This window comes from Branchiostoma floridae, chromosome 5 (genome assembly GCF_000003815.2).
Source record: "Branchiostoma floridae strain S238N-H82 chromosome 5, Bfl_VNyyK, whole genome shotgun sequence".
In the NCBI taxonomy this organism is placed as follows: domain Eukaryota; kingdom Metazoa; phylum Chordata; class Leptocardii; order Amphioxiformes; family Branchiostomatidae; genus Branchiostoma; species Branchiostoma floridae.
The window spans coordinates 25,281,409-25,302,971 of record NC_049983.1 but is presented as its reverse complement, the minus strand read 5'-3'; the positions used below and the strand labels follow the sequence as shown (position 1 = coordinate 25,302,971).

The window sequence follows — 21,563 nt, the reverse complement described above, 5'->3', positions numbered from 1 at the left end:
GATTACGTTATACAATGTTCGTGGTTCCATGCAGCAATTTCGGTCTTTTTCCTCTTGTCGCAGGGGTGATGGAAACATCGAAGGCATCATCGAGGAACGATGGGCATCCCGGAGGGAAAGAGGGTGGCGACGTGTGTGTGTGTGTGTGTGTGTGTGTGTGTGTGTGTGTGTGTGTGCGTGTGTGTGTGTGTATGTGTGTATGTGTGTATGTGTGTGTTTGTGTGTGTGTGTGTGTGTGTGTGTGCGCGCGCGTGTGTGTGTGTGTGTGTGTGTGCGTGTGTGAGTGTGTGTGTGTGCGCATGTGGGTATGTGTGGGCGTGCGTTTATGTATGGGTGTGCGTGTCTGTGAGTGTGTGTGTATGTGTTGGAGTTGGTTTAGGTGTTGGTTTGGGGTAGAGGAGTGGTCATGAGGAGAAAGCGAGTTAGTAGTAGGTTGGGGTGGTGGTAGTTGGGGTAGGGCGAGGGGTGGTGATGGTGGGGCGAGGGGTAGTGGTGGTTGGGGGAGGGCGAGTGGTGGTGATACACGATGGCCAGTATTGAGCTTGCCAGTGTGACCAGCCGCCATTGCCCTCACAGGAACAAGTCATGCCGTCGCCCATGTCGATCGACTGACCAGGAGAGACGATCTGGCCTCCGATCGAGCAGTTCGGACCTGTAGGAAAGAACAAAGGGATTTACATGAAGCCTTCGATGGCTTAAAAAACGGTGCAACATCATAATAAATAGAGCGGTCACACCGAACGGTCTGGGAGGATTTTAATGATTAATGGGAGCATTGTGTAAAAACTGTTCTTCCGACACTCTATAAGATGAATGTATCCGGTATACTCATCAACCTTCAGTCAGAAGTAGGTTTCTGGCGTCTGGTACCCTATTCCCCTTTGGTTAAAGGCAGCAACATCACAGCTATGAATGGGACGGTGTCGTTCATATACGCGGCGTCATGATGTTAGCCTGATATAAAACTCCAAGAACCAATATGGCGGAATCAGCTACATGTTTGTTTATCTATATAACTTTTGTGTAGAAACATCTGGAAGTTCTCACCGTTGGGACATGTCCAGTAGCCTGGGCAGCACTGGTCCCCTTCCGTGTACACAGCGTCGGCGCACGGCGGTGGATAATTAGGTTGTAAGCAAGTCCGGCTTACCCCGTCGGACTTCACGTAAACGCAGAATAACTGTCCAACATGGAAATGTTAAAAGAAAAACGACAGCAAAGAATACAGCATTCAACGGTTGTATACACCAATATAAACTTCTTTCTTAACCGTCCAATTCAGAGGTCAGGTGATCACCATATATTTGATATAGAATCCACGCCTAGATTCTGTATGGATTTTCTCTATGAAATCATTTCACGTCATTAAAAAAACAGCATAAATCTGCCACAACGTCGTGTTATACAGTTACAAACGTGTATTTACTGCTTACGTAGTGCGTCACCAAAAAAAGTGCCAAAATTTCCCCCCTCTGTTCATCACAGTATCTTTATACCGCTCCAGACCATGACGCTGCCTCCACCATCAAACGCTGAAAGCTACTCTTGCCGTGGAAGCATACGCGTTCGGTTCTCCTCACCGCCTCCACGTTTTGATTCGGCCATCCAACTGCCAAAATGGCAGATATAGTCTACTCAATTGTGCTGAAAAAACTTGTATGTTCTGTATACCAAACGTGACATGAAAAAGGATTGATTGATCATGAATCACAGCCTAACAAACGCGCCAATACCATCCGGACAAGCAGGGAAATTTAGGCACTTTTTTTAGTGACCCACTCATGTAAGCAGGCCTGTTGCTCGTTTTATGAGTTTATAATCATAATGAGTTTGATGCCATAGGAAAGGAAATCATTCAAGCTTTCTATTGATATATGATACATTGTAATTGATGCAGGAAGAACAGAAATATGATCAACCAAAGTTGGTATTCCGTACTTTTTGTGCTGAGTTTAGAATAAAGTGCCCTAAGTTTAAGTACCTGTGGGCCGTGGTGGCCAGAACAGTGGCACCATTGGCAGGGATTGTCGTCCGGTATCACAGCGCCGATTGGGTACGTGACTCCGCCCACCACACACCCGTCGTCCGGGCTAACCTCTCCTTGGAACTGTCGGGACAGCCTCGCGCCGTGGGCCGCACAGGCAACCAGCAGAACCACGCTCAGAACAGCGACTGGGGACGCCATGGTACTGGTCAAGTTGGTTCAACAGTGATGGAGAGTATGTGTGAGCGGGTCTACTTGTAGGGAAGACCTGGGCTGTGCAATCAAAGCTGTGGGAAGAGACATGTGGTCTCTGTCATATCTTGTATTTACTTAAGAAAGCTTAGCTGAGGCGACGTCTGGGCAACTGTAGAGGAGGACAAATATGCTTGACCTTTATCAAGGCTTTAGGACTACGCGTGTCAATACGATCTACTACGATGAATTTGCCGTAACGGCGAGGACAGACCGATGTGTGCAGTACGTTTAGAAATAAAAGCACAGGATTCACCATGTTGTGTTGCCGCAAGGATAGATTTTATTTTATTTCGGACGGCGTGGCGTTCCTTTGTATGAAGTACAACTACAATGCACTCAAAAACTACTCAATGTGTCTTTCACGGACAGATATCCAACAAACAATGAGGCCTAAGCACAATGTTCTTTGCCAAACTTCACGTCAACGAAAATACAATGGAGAGGTACATGAAACATGTTTGTTTCATGTACCGCCTCACTCAGGTAAAATATCATTCAGCTTTGCGACGTGCACGGATGAGGGTTAATGAATATGTATAATATCGAACAAACGCACAGTTGAACATTTACATAGGATAAAGCAATAATGCATCAGATGATAAGCATTAACATATGCATGACACAAACTGTGCCATCAAGACCTTCCCAAAATGCCTAGAACAGATAAATGTCTAAATTGTACATACCTTATGGATTGCTGATGTTGCACTAGTAGATAGTTTTTGTGTATGTGGCAGATTGGGGGGGGGGGGGGGGTTGGGGATCAGACACGCGAGTTCCTAAAGCCTTGAAAACGGCCAAGCATAGCTGGCCTCTTACGCAGATAACATTTTTCAATTTTTTATGTATGTTCTTCCTGTCAGTAAAAGTAGGACAGAGACCACATGGCTCTTCCCACAGCTTTATTTCATTATTTATTAACCACCTTTATTTCTTTTGTTTATATTGATTTATCTAAATTGTTATAAGTTGACAAAGGGAGGCCTTCCATTAGTCTCCGGCCTCCCTTACACTGTTATATTGTATGGATTTATCATTTTCAAGTGCAAAGAAATAGACAGAGCAAAAAAAAAAGATACAGTCTGGAAAATTGCAAGGAACTCAATCATTCTTAATATGCATCCGGCAATATCAATTAAAAACGATAAAGTACTAGCAAAAAATCCTATATTGGGATTCATTAGGACACTCCAAATAAACATATAAATATATATCCCTAAAACGATTTAGCAATCGCAGAAAATTCTTTATTGGGATTCATTAGGATCCGAACATTCAAAATATTCGGAAATATCATTCAAAAACAACTTAGTATCCGCTTAAAATCCCAATGTATTTTTTTTTTAATCCACTCATTGGAATCTACTCAATTTCCTGGGAATCCAAATTTCGGATACTTTACGGATCCGCATGTATCCGCTTGCATTTGTAATACATTGTAAATGCAGAAATTTCCAGTCCGCATATTGCTGTATCGGACACCTTTTCGCCCATTGAGGCCTGCGCAATCCTATCGGATATTTACTTGCGACGTTACGTAGACAGAGAACTCGAGGGCTATATATAGGCCAGGTGCCAGTGGTTAGCAACTAAAGCTGATACTCGAGTTCCGCGACCTCATACCTTCGCCAAATCATCATAACCTTTTCGAGTGACGTTTCACAAATGTTTGTCACTGATAAATGAGATTCCATTTACACAAATGATATCATATCTTTACCCATATTGAGAGCCCTATACATGTATTATACGATGGGGGCAGACACGAATATATATATATACAAATTCGCATTGTGTAATTATACAAGGCAGATATGATTGAATAGATGAAGGACGAGAGGGTGATTCATTGTACAGATTACAACACCTTGCATATCTACTTTAATGTGACTAATTTTTGGAATAAATGGGTAAAGAATATCTTCCGGCTCTTTGTCTCGATTGAAAAATAATTTTGCTATTAGTCGATGAAGATTAGATTTTTTATGTAAAGTCTAAATGCAAATATACATTGAAAAGCATGAAAACAAAACACGTTATTCTGTTGCTTTCAATAGTGTATATTCTGACGATGATCAAGCAAGAACATTAACGTTATGCAATGTTTGTGGTTCCAGTGGTGGTGGTGGTTGGGCGAGGGGTGACGGCGGTGGGGCGAGGGGTGGTGGGGCGACACCATGGCAAGCCGCCACCGGAACAGGAACAGTACATGCCGTCGTCCATGTCCATCGACTGACCATCAGGGATGATCTGGCCTCCATACCCGCAGTTCGGACCTGCAGGAAAGGCAAGAGGGATTTACATGAAGCCTTCGATAGTTAAATACGTTTTAACTGTCACACAGCCAAGCGACGTCGACTAATCAGAACACCGTATTTCTTGCTGGTTATGGCGCCCTATTCACCGGTCAATAATCAGCCAAATAGCCTAATGACCTAGCGACAATACCATTATGCAGGAAAGTAGACTCTTTTTTGTCAGCGTTTGTAGCACTCTTTTTTTTTTTATAAAACTATAATGTTTCTGTTCACCTTCTACTGTGTTTGACAATGACTATCAAATGACAAAGACTCCTTGACTGTCGCCATAAGTATAATCTAGTCGTCTATGAGCAGGCTGATCAAAAGTTCAGGTTCACGGGACCTTAAGAACGTGACTCGAGCGGTGAATCAAATGTGGTGGTAATCCTATGTTGTTCCCCGTCTCCATTTATGTGATCGGTCACCATTTTGTATCTAACACTACACCAACTGTTCATAGTGATGATTCAAACAAGCTGTCTGTTTACATCGTTAGGAATGTCATGTAGGGACATCAGTCGCCATTTCGCATCTGCCAGTCCACCAACATGGCACCCACAGCTATATTTACTTAATTTTTAAAACACTATCAACATTCATTGACACATTTACCTATTCTCACCGTTAGGGCAGGTCATGTAGGGACAGTACTGCGTCGGCTCGTTCGGCTACATGTACACTGCATCACCAGGCGTCATGTTAGTATACCAACTAACTAACATGGCGGTCACAGCTATGTTTACTCTAGTTTAACACTTTCAACAAATGCATCTTCATCTAAATCTGCATAGGATTCCACCAAACAGCCCCATCAGGGGCAAAGTAGGTCCCGGGCTAGGGCGTTGGCTCCCTCGTATGCGCCCCTGCGCTGGTTTGAGAAGACTGTCATTATTTATGTCGATATGATTGTACACTAGGACTCTCACCGTTAGGACAGTGGTAATCAGTGGGGCAGCACTGGGTCGGGTCGGGTACGTACACGGCGTCAACGCACGGCGGCTCGGGGGAAAAGCACATCCGGGGGGATTTCACCTCAGCGCAGACTATCTGTAACAATTACAGCATTGCTATGAGAAAACAACGACAGCAAAAAATACGGCATATTGCTATAGCTATTGTAAACCATGTAGTTATATTTCGCTCATACCAAGTGTATGGGTTGAAATATATTGTTTTATTGGCGTTTCGTCTTCTCCTTCCAATACATGCATTCAAATCTTTGTTATTTTTCCCTAATGACCTGAAAGTGTAGAGTGGACCAATGCCCAAGCGGTTTTTTAGATTCAATTTTTGACTGGGATAATGCAAAGTCACTTTTTGAGTGGACGTGTTTCTGAACAGGTTTTAACTCGAGATGCCGCAGAAGAGTCCATTCTCGCTTAGGAGGTGACTTTTGTTAAAGTTCACTTTTGGAATAGTCCTTCTTTTACATGGGTATGGAGATGTGCTACATTTACTCGCAAATGTTGCATGACTGGTTTAACATATGTCTGGTTTTAGATTCAGGAGCAGATTTTGTGAAAGGCTCTCTTAAGTTTCTTTGAGTACCAACTATGAAGTCATCATTTTGGCACGTTTACACATGACTTCGTTCCAAAACTACCATTCAGTTACCTGTCATAAGTGAGTACATGTCATTGGAAACAGAACACTTCTAGTTTCAGAATTTCTGTAAAGGTGCACTCTTATTGCACTTTTGTCAAAGCTTGCGTCACTGCCGGGTTCCCTCACTATGTCACAATGTTGTTATTTTCTCCGATGTTTTTTATAATTTAGATATTGCGTAATACGTAAACATTGACGTAGAAGACGACAAAATACACAAAAAGTAAGAAATTTTGCTCTGTATCTCTAAAATTCGTTGAGTATCTTTCGAACCCCGCAGAGATGTAAGCTTGACGCAAGTGCAGTGAGAGTGCACTTTATGTTCGTAATCTTATAGAGTAAAGCCAAGTTGATTCGATTATATGGATGACATCCGCGCGTGCATCAATTTTTGCCCGTCTCCAAAAAAAAGTTCTCGACCATACTGTAAACCGTACAAAGCAGCTGTAAAATGAGCACAAATATGCCGTGGATTGAAAAAAAAAATTTCGAAAAAAAAGGATAATAAATTCAAACGTCAAGGATGAACAAAAATGAAAAATCTCTGTGTGTTTAGCAATTTGTTCAATCTTCCTGACCACTTAATTTTCATACTAAAAGGCAACATTTGGGGGGGGGGATTCTTTTATTACCGCGCGCTCGCATCAGGTTTGAGGTTCCCGAATGATGTCATCCATATAATGAAATCAACATTTCAACATTTCCTGAATTACAAAAGGATTGTTTGTAATACCAAAAATCCTATTGCTTCTCGTATTAACAAAGGGACAAGTGCTCCAACCACTCACGTTCCCCGGGCTGGAGCAGTAGCAACAGCAGGTGCAGGGGTCGTCGTCCGTGTCCGGCACGGAGGCGCCGACGGGGTACGCCACTCCGTCCTGCACACACTGCTGGGGGATTGCGGTAGTAGTGGGGGCGGTGGTAGTGGGGCGATGGGTGGTGGTGGTTGGACGAGGGGTGGTGGGGAGAGGAGTGGTGGTGGTGGGGAGAGGAGTGTTGGTGGTGGGGAGAGGAGTGCCGGTGGTGGGGATTGTGGTGTGAGTGGTGGTGGGGGTGGCCCCAAGGCAAGGTGGTAATGGGCCCGAGGGGTGGTGGTGAGGAGAGGGGTGGTGGTGGTGGGACAAGGTGTGGTGGTGGTGGGGCGAGGGGTGGTGGTGCACAATGGCTCGAACGGTGGTGTACATTGACAGTACATGCCGTTGCCCATGTCCACCCACTGACCATCAGGGACGATCTGTCCTCCTAACTCGCAGTTCGGACCTGTATGAAAGGAAAGAGTGATTTATATGAAGCCTTCGTTGATTTCATAATTTTTAATTGTCATTTAGCCAGGCGACGTCGATCAATCAGAAGGATGGTTTTCATGTTGGTAATGACGCTCTATTCACTGGTCAGTGATTAGCCAAATAGCCTAATTACTGACCACTTGACAATACCATTATGCATGGAAGTAGACTCTCTTTGCCAACGTTTGTAGCAGTCTCTCTTCATGAAACTAGATAGATATTTCTATCATTCAAATACATAATACAATCTACGACGAAGTGTTGTTCACCTTCTACTGTGTTTAACAATGACTATTAAATGACAAAGACTCCTTGACTGTTGCCTCATGCCTCACAACGTCGTCACGTGACCTTACTTGAGAACGTGACTCATACAGTGAGTCAAATGTGCCAGTAAGCCTATATCGTTCCCTGTCTCCATTTATGGGTCCCTTGACTGATGGGTCGACATTTTGTATCTAACACTACACCAACAGTTCATAGTAAAAAGATGACATCAGATTGAAACAAACTGTGCACATTTGTCAGTTTTCACCGTTAGGACAGGTCATGTAGGGACATCAGACGCCATGTTGGATCTACCAGCTCACCAACATGGCATCCACAGCTATATTTACTCAATTTTTGAAAACACTATTTACATATTCATTGACACATCTGCTTGTTTTCACCGTTAGGGCAGGTCATGTAGGGATAGCACTGCGTCAAGTCGTTCACGTACAAGTACACTGCGTCACTAGTCGCCATGTTGGATCTACCAACCAACCAACATGGTGGCAACAGCTATGTTTACTCTAGTTTAGCACTCTCAACATACTGGTAGTCTTCATCTACATCTGTATAGGATTGCACCAAATAACTCCACCAAATGAGTTAATTATGTGGTGGAGTTGAGGTCCCGTGCTAGGACGGGAAGGCCTCTAACGTGGCACGGAAGGTCTCAACGGTGATAGCGCTTACAACCGCAACAAGTTATTTCACTGTGGGGTGATGGTACGGGGAAATAGAGCATTTGTAAAGTTAAGGGCACAACCCACCGTACGTACAACTGTGTGCTGTCTACGTGCAAAATATGTGCATTTTTTGGATCCGTAAGTGGTAAGTACCGCCTTCGTACGAAATCGTACGTAATCCTACGGATTTGGGAGCACGCAGACACGTCGTAGCACTCTACGCGCATGCAAAAGTTTCTCTGCATTCTGGCTGCGGAATCCTGCATACGGTAACGTGGCAATCGCACAGAGATCTTGCGTACAACTCACTTACCACTTGTGCAACGATGATGCACGCAACCGCTCACGGCCAGGCGTGGCGTGGAGACCACGTTCCTACACCTTGTGCAACCATGCGACGGACGTGCGTTGAGACGTACTCCTCCCTGTTCTTGCCATTCCTTCCCCACGTTTTAAGAAACGTGGCGGACGTGGCCTCCCAAAAAAACGTACTTACAAATAACACGCACGGCGGGTTGTGCCCTTAGCTTTAGTGCCATGACAGTTCTGGCTTCTATGGATTGGAATGTGAGGTGTAGGCTCCCTCGTATGTGCCCCTGGGCTGGTTTGAGAAGACTGGCATTATTTATGTCGATATGATTGTACACTAGGATTCTCACCGTTAGGACAGTGGAAATCTGAAGTAGTGGCGCAGCACTGGGTCGGGTTGGGTATGTACACGGCATCAACGCACATCAGCTCGGGCCAAAGGCAGCGCACCATAGCACAGCTTATCTGTAACAATTACAGAATTGAAATGTGAGCTGTTGTATACTAAAACTTTTATTGGAAGCCACGTAGTTATATTTAGCTCAAACCAAATGTATGGGTTGAAATATATTGTTTTCTTGGCGTTTTGTCTCCTTCTTCTTCTCCTGTCAAATATTCAAATTGATTCATCTCTGTCATTTATTTTACCAAATGACCTGAAAGGATAGTGTGGACAAATGCCCATGCGCTTTTTTTTTACTTCAATTTTTGACTGGATTGATGCAAAGTCCCTTTTTTGAGTGGATGTGTTTTTGAACTGGTTTTTACTGGAGTTGTCACAGAAGAGGCCATTCTCAATTCTTTGGAGGTAACTTTTGTCAAACTTCACTTTTGGAGCAGTCCTTTTTGCATGGGGAGGGAGATGTGCTGCACTTGCTCTCGAATGTTGCATGAGTAGTTTACCATAGGTTTGGGGTTCCTGGGGGAATCGTCATACATATGATTGAATCGACATTTCCTGAATTACAAAAAGGTTGTTAGGAATGACAAAATATTTTTGCTTCTTTGTATTAATAAAAGGAACCGGTGTTCCGACCACTCACTTGTCCCGGACTGTAGCAGAAGCAGCCGAAGGTACAGGGGTCATTGTCCGTGTCCGGTACGGAGGCGCCGACTGGGTACGCCACTCCGTCCTGCACGCACTGCTGGGGGATTGCGGCGGTGTTGGGGCTAGGGGTGGTTGTTGGGCGAGGGGTGGTGATTGTGGTGGGGGTTGTGGTTGGGATTGTGATGGGGATGGTGGTGGGGGTGGTCCAGGGGAGGGTGGTTATGGTGGGGGTGGTGGTGGGCTGAGGAGTGACCAACCCGCCAGCGTACTCGACCGGACAGTGAAACTGCTCACCGTTCACCTCCACCGTCTGCCCGACAGGGATGATCACGGACTGGCCTGAGGCATAACCCTGGCAGTTCGGACCTGTAGGAAACAGGATTTACACGACGTTGATATATCTATTGGCTAAAAGAAGTTATAACAAAAAAGGGGTCACAGTAAACATCACAAGAAATTCAGAAAGTTATTCCTTATTGTCTGTGAGGTCTTCCAAGAATGAACTAGACACGTTTTAAAACCCTGTACACATTCCTATACACATTCAAGTGATCGAACCGTTGGTATAAAAACACAGTATGGCAGTATGGAACGTACCAGCTGCCATGTTATATTTAGTAATCTACCAACATGGCGGCGATAGCTCTTTGTATGTTTCCCTATATAGTAGACTGGCACATTTGTAACGCTAATTCACCTTTATCCGTGGGATAACCTATATCCGTTGTTAGAAACGGATATTAAGTGGACGGACGGTGGTTTCAAAATTGAATCAAAAGACATAGCGGTATTGTAGTTTGCAATTGTGTATTCACCGTCCGTCGACCTGATGTCACTAAATGCCCTGTTTCAAAAAACAACGGATGTAGGTTTGTGGATTAAGGAAAACTAGCGTCAGCTGTTCTCATTAAATGACAAAGACTCCTTGACTGTTGTATAATATAGTCGCCTATGCGCAAGATGATCAAAAGGTCAGATTAGAATGCCTCACAACGTCGTCACGTGACCTTACTTGAGAACGTGACTCATACAGTGAGTCAAATGTGCCAGTAAGCCTATATCGTTCCCTGTCTCCATTTATGGGTCCCTTGACTGATCGGTCGACATTTTGTATCTAACACTACACGAACAGTTCATAGTAAAAAGATGACATCAGATTGAAACAAACTGTGCACATTTGTCAGTTTTCACCGTTAGGACAGGTCATGTAGGGACATCAGACGCCATGTTGGATCTACCAGCTCACCAACATGGCATCCACAGCTATATTTACTCAATTTTTGAAAACACTATTTACATATTCATTGACACATCTGCTTGTTTTCACCGTTAGGGCAGGTCATGTAGGGATAGCACTGCGTCAAGTCGTTCACGTACAAGTACACTGCGTCACTAGTCGCCATGTTGGATCTACCAACCAACCAACATGGTGGCAACAGCTATGTTTACTCTAGTTTAGCACTCTCAGCACACTGGTATTCTGCATCTTCATCTACATCTGAAATGCACATATGATTGCACCAAATATGGGCACAGTAAGGGGTGGAGTTGAGGTCCCGGGCTAAAGCGGGCAAGCCTCCAGGCTGGTACGGAAGGATTCAACGGTGAGAGCGCTCACAACCGTGCCGGGCAGGGCATTCCACTGCGGGTGATGGAACGGGAGAAAAGAGCGTTTGTACGTGCCAAGTGTCATGTTCTGGCATTTATGTTTTCGAATGTGAGGTGGTGGCTCCCCGTATGTGCCCTTGCGTTGGTTTGAGAAGATTTTCATTGTTTATGTCGATATGATTGTATACTAGGATTCTCACCGTTTGGACAGTGGTAATTTGAAGAAGAGAGACAGCACACGGTCGGGTCGGGTATGTACACCCAATCAACACACGGCGGCAGCGGGGGGCGAGTGCACGTCCGTTGGGACGACACCACAACGCAGTTTATCTGTAACAATTACAGCATTGAAATGTGAGAAAACAACGTCAGCAAAAATACGACATATAGCTGTTGTATACTAAAACATCTCAAGCATATGTAACAGTAAAGGTAAAACAGAAAAAATGTTAGCCTAACCGATTGGCAAAAGTTCCCCCGAAATTCTACAGCAATTAATCCGCGCGTGCGCAATCGCATCATCCCTTTGGAATGGAACAAGTCGAGAAGGGGTTGACGCCTCGTCGTGATTTTTGATATGTAGATAAGTTCAGAGATGCCCTCCATAATTAAGGGCTATTGGTGCAATTACTTGAATAATTAATGAGGACAATTTTTAGATCAATTACATTTCATAATAGAATACTCTACATATGACATATGTAACTGAAAAAGAAATAAATAACAGCGTTACTGTGTAGTATATGTACATTTTTTGTAGGTGTGTGTGTGTGTGTGTGTGTGTGTGTGTGTGTGTGTGTGTGTGTGTGTGTGTGTGTATTGCTCTCAAATGTTGTATGACTACTTTACCATAAGTTTGGTTTAGGAGTATTGTTTGGTTTTTGATTTAGGAGTAGATTCTGGGAAAGATCTCTTAAGTTTCTTTGGGTAACAAACTATGAAATCATCATTTGGGCGCGTTAACATATGACATTAGCAAAATCGTGATTTTAGCAAAATCGTTCCATAACTACCATTCAGATACCTGTCATGAGTGAGTACACGTCATTGGAAATAGCACACTTCTTGTTTCATAATTTCTGTAATAACGTAACCTTATCGAGTAAGGCCCAGTTGATTCGATTATATGGACGACATTCGGGCGCGCATCAATTTTCGTCCGTCTCAAAATAAAACGTTTTCGACCAAACTGTAAATCGTACAAAGCTGTAAAAAGAGCACAAATTGAAATGTGCCATAAATTGAAATCATATTTCGGAAAATGGATACTAATGTTATATAATGCCAAAGCAAAGTCAAGGAAGAAGATGTGAAAGAACAAGAATGATTAATCTCCGTGTATTTAGCAATTTGTTCAATCTTCCTGGCCACTTAATTTTCATAATAAAGGCAACTTTTTGGGGGGGGGGGTAGGTGGGGGGGGGGGGGCAAACCTTTCTCTAATGTCCCACTCCTATCAGGTTTGGGGTTTCCGGAGGATGTCATCTTTATGATCAAATCAACATGGCCCGAATTACAAAAGGATTGTTAGGAATGCCAAAATCCTTTTGTTTCTTTGGATTAAAAAAGGAACCGGGTTTACGACCACTTACGTTCCCGGGGCTGGTGCAGTGGCAGTCGATTATGCAGGGGTCGTCCCTCGGAACGGAGGCGCCGATCGGGTACGACACTCCGTCCTGCACACACTGCTGGGGGGTTGTGGTGGGGATGGTCCAGGGAATGGTGGAAATGGTGGTGGGGGTGGTGGGCTGAGGAGTGACCAACCAGCCACCGTGCCCGACCGGACAGTGAACCTGCTCACCGTTCACCTCCACCGTCTGTCCGACAGGAATGATCACGGACTGGCCTGAGACATAACCCTGGCAGTTTGGACCTGTAGGAAAGAGGATTTGTATGACGCTGATATATCTATTGGCTAAAAGAAGTTATATAACAAAAAAGTCACAGTAAACATCACCAGGGTGAAGTAGCTCACAATTCGCCCACAGAAAGACTTCCAAGAACAAACTAGACACGTTTTAAAACCCAGCACACATTCGACTGATCGAACCGTTGGTATAAAACACAGTATGGCAGTATTAAACGTAGGGGTCGTTCACCTACACAGCGTCACCAGCCGCCATGTTGGATCTAGTAACCTACCAACATGGCGGCGGCGGCTCTTTGTACGTTTATAAATCTATATAGTAGAGAGGCACATTTATAACGCTAATTCACCTTTATCCGCGGGATAATCTGTATCCGTTTAAAATAAGGATATTAAGTGGACGGAAATGGTTTCAAACTGCAAATTTTCAAAATACATAGATGTATTGTAGTTTGAAATTGTATATGCAACGTCCGTCGACCTGACATCCCCAAATGCTTTGTTTCTAAAAACAACGGATTCAGGTTACTCCCGAGGATTAAGGAGGTTTCGCGTTAGCAGTTCTCACCGTTAGGACAGATCGGGCAGCACTGGGTCGGGTCGTGTACGGCGTCAAAGCAAGGCGCTGGGTCACAGCTGGGTTCGTTTGACACGCAATGTATCTGTGCAACATTGAAATGTGGCATAACAGCACAGGAAAAGTATCGCAAGCATCTTTTACAGGCAGTTATAGCAATGACTAAATCTGCCATTGGTGGTAAGTTATTTACCATGCATATGTATGGTTTAGAATTGAGGAGCAGACTTCAGGAAAGAATGTCTTAAGTTTGTCTGGATATCAAACAATAAGATCATCATCTTACGAACGATAACAATAAAAAAAACTTTTTGCCCGCTAGTACTAGTATAAGTCTGAAAACAGTTCTTCGACTATTTTCGTCTCAAGAGATGGTCACTCCGAATTAGAATTTCACGTCTTTTAGAACAGCGCACTTCTTGCCAATATTCCCGACAGAGCATAACCTTACATGCTCGGAAAGATACACGTAGATGACAAGGCCAAAAATTCCTAACTTATTGTGCCTTTCTAGACCTGTGTCTTAACCACTTACATATCCCCAGATGCAGTTGCAGACGTCACAGGGGTCGTCGCTGTATCCAGGTACGAGTCCTCCGTCCCCGTAGTGAACTCCATTGTGCGGGCAATGAGGGGTAATGGTAGTCAAGGTGGTCGTGGTGGGTTCAGGAGTGACCAACTCGCCACCGTGCCCGACCGGACAGTGAAACTGCTCACCGTTCACCTCCACCGTCTGCCCGACAGGGATGATCACGGACTGGCCTGAGACATCAGCCTGGCAGTTCGGACCTGTAGGAAACAGGATTTGCATGACGCTGATATATTTATTGGTTAAAATAAGTTTTAACAAGGAAGGTGTTATAAAACCACCATGCGATGTATGCTTCAAGCGGAATGAGTACAGTCTCACAGTAGCCTTGACTTTGACCCAGCTGATTTTTTTTTATTTACTTAGGGTTCACCGCAAAAACAAGACTCATGGATCCACTTAAGTGTTTTGGGTTACAATACTGTATTGTGAAGAGAGATGTCTGTTAACCATTGACTTAAACAGTTTCAGATTGTACCCCATGGGGAAGCAAGTCCGTGGAAGCTTATTCCATAGCGATGTTGTTCTAGGAAAGAAGCTCTCAGCGTGGAACTTCCTCCTATCTGGAGAATTGTGGAAGAAAAAAGAATGCTTTGCTTCCGTGGAAGTGGCAAAATGGGTTCTTGCAGAGAAAGTTCGTATTGTAGGCACAAGTTCTGCCGAGCATTTATCATGGAAGAAGCGATAAAAAAGTGCTAGGCTGGCTACATCACGCCTTTGAGACAAGGGTTGTAGAGTGGCGAGCATGTCGCTGCTAACAATATTCCTTAACCGTTTTTGTAGTCTATTGAGACAGGTCAGGGAGTTCTGGGAAGCTCCAGACCAAATGTGACAGCAGTATTCCATTTTGGGCCTTATCTGACTCTTGTAAAGATACAGAATGGCAGAAGGACTCAGATATGTATGTCAGATTTTAACTTTGTGAGACCGAATGATCCGGTGATTCTATATGATCTCGGGCGTCTGTGCTCAAGGAACTTGGTCTTGAGTGATCACTCAGTCTCCCCAATGTAGCTTTCTTTACAAGGGCCTCTAATGTTCTGACCTCGGCACTTTATATGGTAAACACCACCACACTTTTTGTTCCCTAGGGGTTTTGTCTTTAGGTGCTACAAGGATGTTGCACAGGGTTGTCTATATCATATCCACATAGAATCACCGGGTCATTCTGTGTCACTGGACAAAGTTATAATCTTCGACATAGAGCCAGACATTTTCGCTAGAGGGATCAAAGAAGCCATCTACATCAGAGCTTTACAACAATCCCTGAAGGATACAGTGGGCGCCATAGACTTCCTGCAACCTATGATTCACTGCTTACTGAATCACGTGTTCTATCTGCATAATGTGACGTCACGACAGCAGTAGACTGTTCATTCCTTGACAAAGACTGGTGCTGTTCAGTCGAAAATGTGTGTGAGTCCAATTTTGTGTCGGATATTACAGTTAATCTAGTTCAATAATGACTTCTACCAACACAGATGAACTTTCAAGTTCAACACGCTAGTATTTTGCATCTTCACCTGCACAGAATTGCACCAAATAACCCCACCAGGGGCAAAGTGGGGGGAGTTGAGGTCTAGGGCTAGGACTGAACTGTGAGAGCCCTCATAACCCTACCGGGCAGAGCATTCCACTGTGGGGTTATGGTAGTGGGGAAAATAGCATTTGGAAAAGCCTAGGTCACAATTGGAAAAAGGGGCCCTGCCGGGCAGTTCACGGGCTGTTTTTTTGGCACTTTCGGACGTGATCCCTGCGTGGACCCGTGGGACACCTCGCGGCTGCCGGGGTATTTTGGGCCCGGCCGGGCCCCTGGTTCAATTTAAGTCGGACTTGAAATAAACCAGGGACCCGCTTGTACAACCACCCCGCAACCTAATCGTGACAACACCGAGAGGGACCCCTCCGGCTGCAGGCAGTCCGTCGGGATAAATTTGTTACGTCAAAGACCAGGTTTACAGAATAAAATTGTGTAATTCATAATACCGGTTCAAATATGTGACAGATCACGTGAAAGGACAAAAACCGTGAACCTACGCGTATTGCAGTACGGTTCTTACGCGTATTACAGTGCAGTGCATAACGCTATACCAAGGGAAAGAAGAAGACGGGAGGAAAAGACAAGGGCAAACAGATCTTAGCCTCATAGGAAGAGGTAGGCAGAAGAATTAAGCAACAGAAACCTCTGCAAACAAGGCAGGACAACAGAGGGGGGAGGACAACACACGACACAATAGGCTGCATCACTGATAAGAAGGACGAACAGATAGCCTCCTTCATAGAAAGCCACTTGGGTTTTTGTGATATTACAACCCCAGACTACAGAAACAAGCTGAAGAAAGAAGTTTGGCTCGAGGACGTTTCCTCTGCAATTGGCCGATAGAACGCCAAACTCGAAGTCATTCGTACACATAAGCCATGCTTTTCTCACTTTTCACAAATGTAAAAAGTGTGGCAATTAAAATTATTGCCATGGCGACGGTTTTATTGTTTATTAGTAAAAAAGATTGTTGTTATTAATGGATTTTCATAATCGTATTTCATTCGCCTGACGATTAATGTCCAGAGAGCATTTATTTATCTATTATTTATCTATTATTTATTTGTTATTTATTTATTATTTATTTGTTATTCATTTATTATTTATTTATTATTGTTTATTTATTATTTATTTATTGTGCATTTATTATTTATTTATTATTTATTGTTTATTTATTATGTATTTATTATTTATTTATTATTATTTATTATTTATTATTTATTTATTTTTTATTTATTTATTATTTATTATTTATTTATTATTTATTTATTATTTATTTATTATTTATTTATTATTTATTTATTATTTATTTATTATTTATTTATTATTTATTTATTATTTATTTATTATTTATTATTTATTTATTATTTATTTATTATTTATTTATCTCCGGTACGTCTGAAGTCCTAGGCTTTTCTCAATTTTGAATACAGAAAACACTGCTGTGAACACGTATAGGCCTATACCGGTATGTGCCCTGTGACTGAAAAGCTTACCCGTGGAGGTAATGGTTCAGTCCGGCATGATGCAACTACGCACGCGCGGACTTTTGCATTCTTGACATTCCTGTACAGTTTTTGGAATTCTTTGCAAACAGTCACTCACTATACTATTAGGCTCGCCCATGAGGCGTCGCCAAAAAATACAGCCATCAACAGTTTAGCAAGTCACCCGCCGACATTGAAAATTCCAACATGTTTATTTTTTGTTTAGAAACGTAACAGTGCCGCACGTCAGTGCAAGTGCGAGGAAAAGTTGGCGAAAATAACAGTGCCGCAGTGAAGTAACCCCGACGTACCGCACCAGTACCCCAAGTTCAGTGATGCTTGTTTTTATACTACGGCCGCGTGGCGCGTTGGTACACCCGATCCCTCGATCTCGGAAGTTAAGCAACGCGCGGTCCGGACAGTGCTTGGATGGGAGACCAACCAAGGACGTCCGGATTGCTGTAGCCTCACGAAGCTTTCCACGAAATCGTCTTCCGGGAGGGACGTAAAACGGGGGTCCCGTGCTCGAGGAGGTGCCTCGACCACGTTAAACAGCCTCATTACCCTCACTTTGGGTACCTACTGGCTGCAAAATACACCCGATATTATTATTATTATACCCCTTAAATATGACGAGAGCCCACCAGGAGCCTGCCTGGTTCCCTGCCTTTGTTCGCGGGGCATGCGGCAGGGACCCTACAACTGCCCCACCGCGCTGTGAGAGACAAACGTTACCCTGTCGGACCGCGCAGGGGTCACTACAGGACACCGTCTGAACATCTGACGGGTGTCTGCCGGAGACAAACCTAGCAAGGTGGAGAATTTTCGAAAAATCTCGGGGTGCCCGCCGGAACAATCCGGGACCCCCACGTGGCAGCGTGAAGGCAACGTTTGATTGTGACCACGACAGCCGGTAAACAACTAGTGTCCGCCCGACTTCAGAGCCCGGCCGGGGCTACGTCCCTGACGGGTACCGGGCCAATTGTGACCTTAGTCTCATGGCATTTATGGTTTCGAATGTGAGTTGGTGGCTCCCCGTATGTGCCCCTGGGCTGATTTGAGAAGACTTTGTGTCGATATGATTGTACACTAGGACTCTCACCGTTAGGACAGTGGTAATTTGAAGAAGAGGGACAGCACTGGGTCGGGTCGGGTATGTACACCCAATCAACGCACGACGGCGGCGGGGGAAGAGTGCACATCCGAGAGGACTTCGCCGTAGCGCAGTTTATCTGCAACAATTACAGCATTGAATTGTGAGAAAACAACGTCGTCAAAAATACGGCATATAGCTGTTGTATACTACAAATTCTATTGTAAGCCATGTAGTTAAAGGTTCTCTTTTGGTACCAAACTATGAAATCATCATTTTGACTCGATTGCACACACGTCATAGAAAACAGCACACTTCTTGTTCTGTTATGTTTCTGTCGGAACTTGAATTATAGTGTGAGAAAGATATTGCTAGAAATTCAAAATTTGGATTTATAAATGGGCCGAGGTTCCGACCACTTACGTTCCCCGAGCTGGCGCAGTAGCAGCTGAAGGTGCAGGGGTCGTCGTCCGTGTCCGGTACGGAGGCGCCGACTGGGTACGCCACTCCGTCCTGCACGCACACGCCGTCCGTGTTCACAGCTTCGAACTGTCGGTACGGTCTGGCGGTGTCACACGAACAGGCGGACAGCAGAACCGCGCACAGAACACCGACAACTGGAGACGCCATATTGTATGGTGACTATGAAACACTCTTTCTGTGCATTTGTGAGCGGGTCTATTTGTAGGGGAAGCTGTGGGAATGGACATGTGGTTGACTTCATACCGGATATGTGTACGCAGTGCTAATATGGTGTACATGGAGTTCTTACATGTACCACGTGATCGTAATAAGGAAGGGACAAACTTTAAGCCACGGTAATTATGTTACACTGTATATCAAGATTCATAGGAATACGTTTTGGAATCAGTCACTGAGCTCACTGACTAATGCCTGATGATAAAAATCCACCGAAAGTTTGACAAAGTTCGGTGTGTCTTACGGCGATGGCAATAAAATATCGACCCATAACAGCGGCATCTTTGAATATGATAAGAACTCGACCTACCCTATTTGCAAAAGCACATGACCGGCGGTATGGCGAGATACTATAATCAGAAGATCTCGTTTGTATGATTGCTAAAAATAATAAATAATACTTTGCACAATAGTTCCAGCCGCTCTGAATGCCTCTAGTACAATAGTGCGAACACCATGAGCTTACAGCGAAGTTATTATAGCATTGTCTATTTACTACCCTGCGACTTTTCTCTTGTCTTATCTAGCTGATGAGTTGTCTTAAGTTTGGAACAAATGCGAAGAAAAATCAAGCTTTTTTCCTGCTTTGGAAATTTTTTTTCTACTCTAATGCAAATAACGTAAACTACAGCACAGGTACATAAAAGAAACATGTAGAGATTAAGTTATCCCATCGCTTGCAGTTGTGTTTATTTTTTTGTTTCCTTTCTTTAATGTTTGAAGACAAAACAAACAAAAAATAGTAAATGCCATGCGGTAGTTGACCCTTAAGATTAAGGGTACAACGATCGATGTTCATGCATATACCACACACAAATTGGCTCTTCTCCTGTCAAAAACAAATAAACAAACAAGTAGGCGTTGGTTCACGTGGCATCAACAACAGCTAACTGCCTTCACGCGTTCTCACGTTGTGGTAGAGGTGGTGGGCCGGGCCGGGGTCATAGTTGTGGTTGGCAGTGTTGTGGTGGTGGTTGCTGTACACATGACCTGCAGACCTGCTCCTTCGGGTGAACAGTAGCACTGCCTTCCGTCCACCTCCACCTGCACACCGACAGGAATGATCTGGCCGGACGGATGAGCCCGGCAGTTGTGACCTGTAGGAGAGGAAAACGGGATTGATATGACGCCTTGTTACGTTGGTGGACTAAAGTTTTAACAAGACATGTGTTTTTTTTTTAAAATGCCATGGCGACGTACGCGTGTAGGTACGAGTAAGTCAAAGGCAAGTGGAACGGGTATAGTATCTGTCTCTATGGCCGATATATCTGGCCTTCGGAGTGTTAACACACCAATTTCTGTATCTGTTTATCCGGTTTAAGTTATAACCACCCTTCAGCATAACACACCAGCTTCTGTATGGCTTCTGTAAGCACCCTTCAGTGTAAAACACCAGCTTCTGCATCTGTATCTGTATAGCCGTATAACTGCCCTTCGGCATAACACACGAGCTTCTGTATCTGTATCTGTATAGCTGGAATAACCGCCCTTCTGTGTAAAACACCCGCTTCTGCATCTGCATCTGCATATAGCCTGTATAACCGTCATTAGGCGTAACACACAAGCATCTATATCTGTATCTGTTCAGCTGGTACATAGGCCCTACAACGTGACACACCAGCTCCTGTATCTGTGTGTGCCTGTACTCACCGTTAGGGCAGGTCATGACGGGGCAGCACTGGGTCGGATCGTGCACCTGCACGGCATCAACGCACGGCGGATGAGTGAGGAAACTTGCGCAGAAACGGGGTGATTTCGCCCACACGCAAAGTATCTGTGCAGCATTCAAATGTGAGAAAACAACATCAGCAAAAATATATAATGGAGCTGTTACATACAGTAATACACTGAGGCTTAACATGCCATTGAAAGTCAAGTGGTTTACCATGTGTTGTAGTGCTGTCCGAAAGTGGTAAGAGCTTGGGCCATCTATCGGCTTGTTATGGTACTGCAGTAGAGCTGGCGTTCAAGTCACTTACCTCTCCTGAACTGTGGCAGTAGCAGCCGTCTTTGCAGGGATCGTTGTCCGGTACGGGCGCGCCGACTGGGTACGACACTCCGTCCTGCACGCACATCCCGTCCGGGTGCACCGCTTCGGACTGTCGGGACGGTCTCGCAGGGGTGGTGGTTGTGGGGATAGTAGGGGTGGTGGTCGTGGGGTAGGTCCATTTGGGGGTGGTTGGGATGGTCCAGGTGGGAGTGGTGGGGTAAGTCCAGGTGGGGGTGGTAGGATAGGTCCAGCTGGGGGTGGTTGGGTAGGTCCAGGTGGGAGTGGTGGGGTAGGTCCAGGAGTCCCTGTCGGGGTAGGTCCAGGTGGAGGTGGTAGAGGACGGTCCAGGTGGGGGTGGTGAGGATGGTCCAGG

At 44.6% G+C, this 21,563-nt stretch overlaps 3 protein-coding genes across 3 annotated transcripts; all 3 read right to left on the bottom strand.

The window, feature by feature from the left end:
- Positions 1–309: 309 nt before the first annotated feature.
- Positions 310–2,244, bottom strand: LOC118415851. Its single transcript, XM_035820708.1, has 3 exons — positions 1,982–2,244; positions 1,048–1,180; positions 310–652 (listed from the first exon to the last, which is right to left on the bottom strand). The coding sequence occupies exons 1-3, from the start codon at positions 2,183–2,185 to the stop codon at positions 423–425; spliced, it is 567 nt and encodes a 188-aa protein (XP_035676601.1). The 5' UTR covers positions 2,186–2,244; the 3' UTR covers positions 310–422.
- Positions 2,245–4,214: 1,970 nt separating this feature from the next.
- LOC118416358 (integumentary mucin C.1-like) lies at positions 4,215–7,328 on the bottom strand. The gene is made up of 3 exons (XM_035821451.1): positions 6,933–7,328; positions 5,466–5,586; positions 4,215–4,515 (listed from the first exon to the last, which is right to left on the bottom strand). The coding sequence occupies exons 1-3, from the start codon at positions 7,326–7,328 to the stop codon at positions 4,334–4,336; spliced, it is 699 nt and encodes a 232-aa protein (XP_035677344.1). The 3' UTR covers positions 4,215–4,333.
- A 6,730-nt stretch (positions 7,329–14,058) lies between these two features.
- Positions 14,059–19,251, bottom strand: LOC118415850. The gene is made up of 3 exons (XM_035820707.1): positions 18,925–19,251; positions 18,511–18,640; positions 14,059–14,581 (listed from the first exon to the last, which is right to left on the bottom strand). The coding sequence occupies exons 1-3, from the start codon at positions 19,129–19,131 to the stop codon at positions 14,316–14,318; spliced, it is 603 nt and encodes a 200-aa protein (XP_035676600.1). The 5' UTR covers positions 19,132–19,251; the 3' UTR covers positions 14,059–14,315.
- Between the last annotated feature and the right edge of the window lie 2,312 nt (positions 19,252–21,563).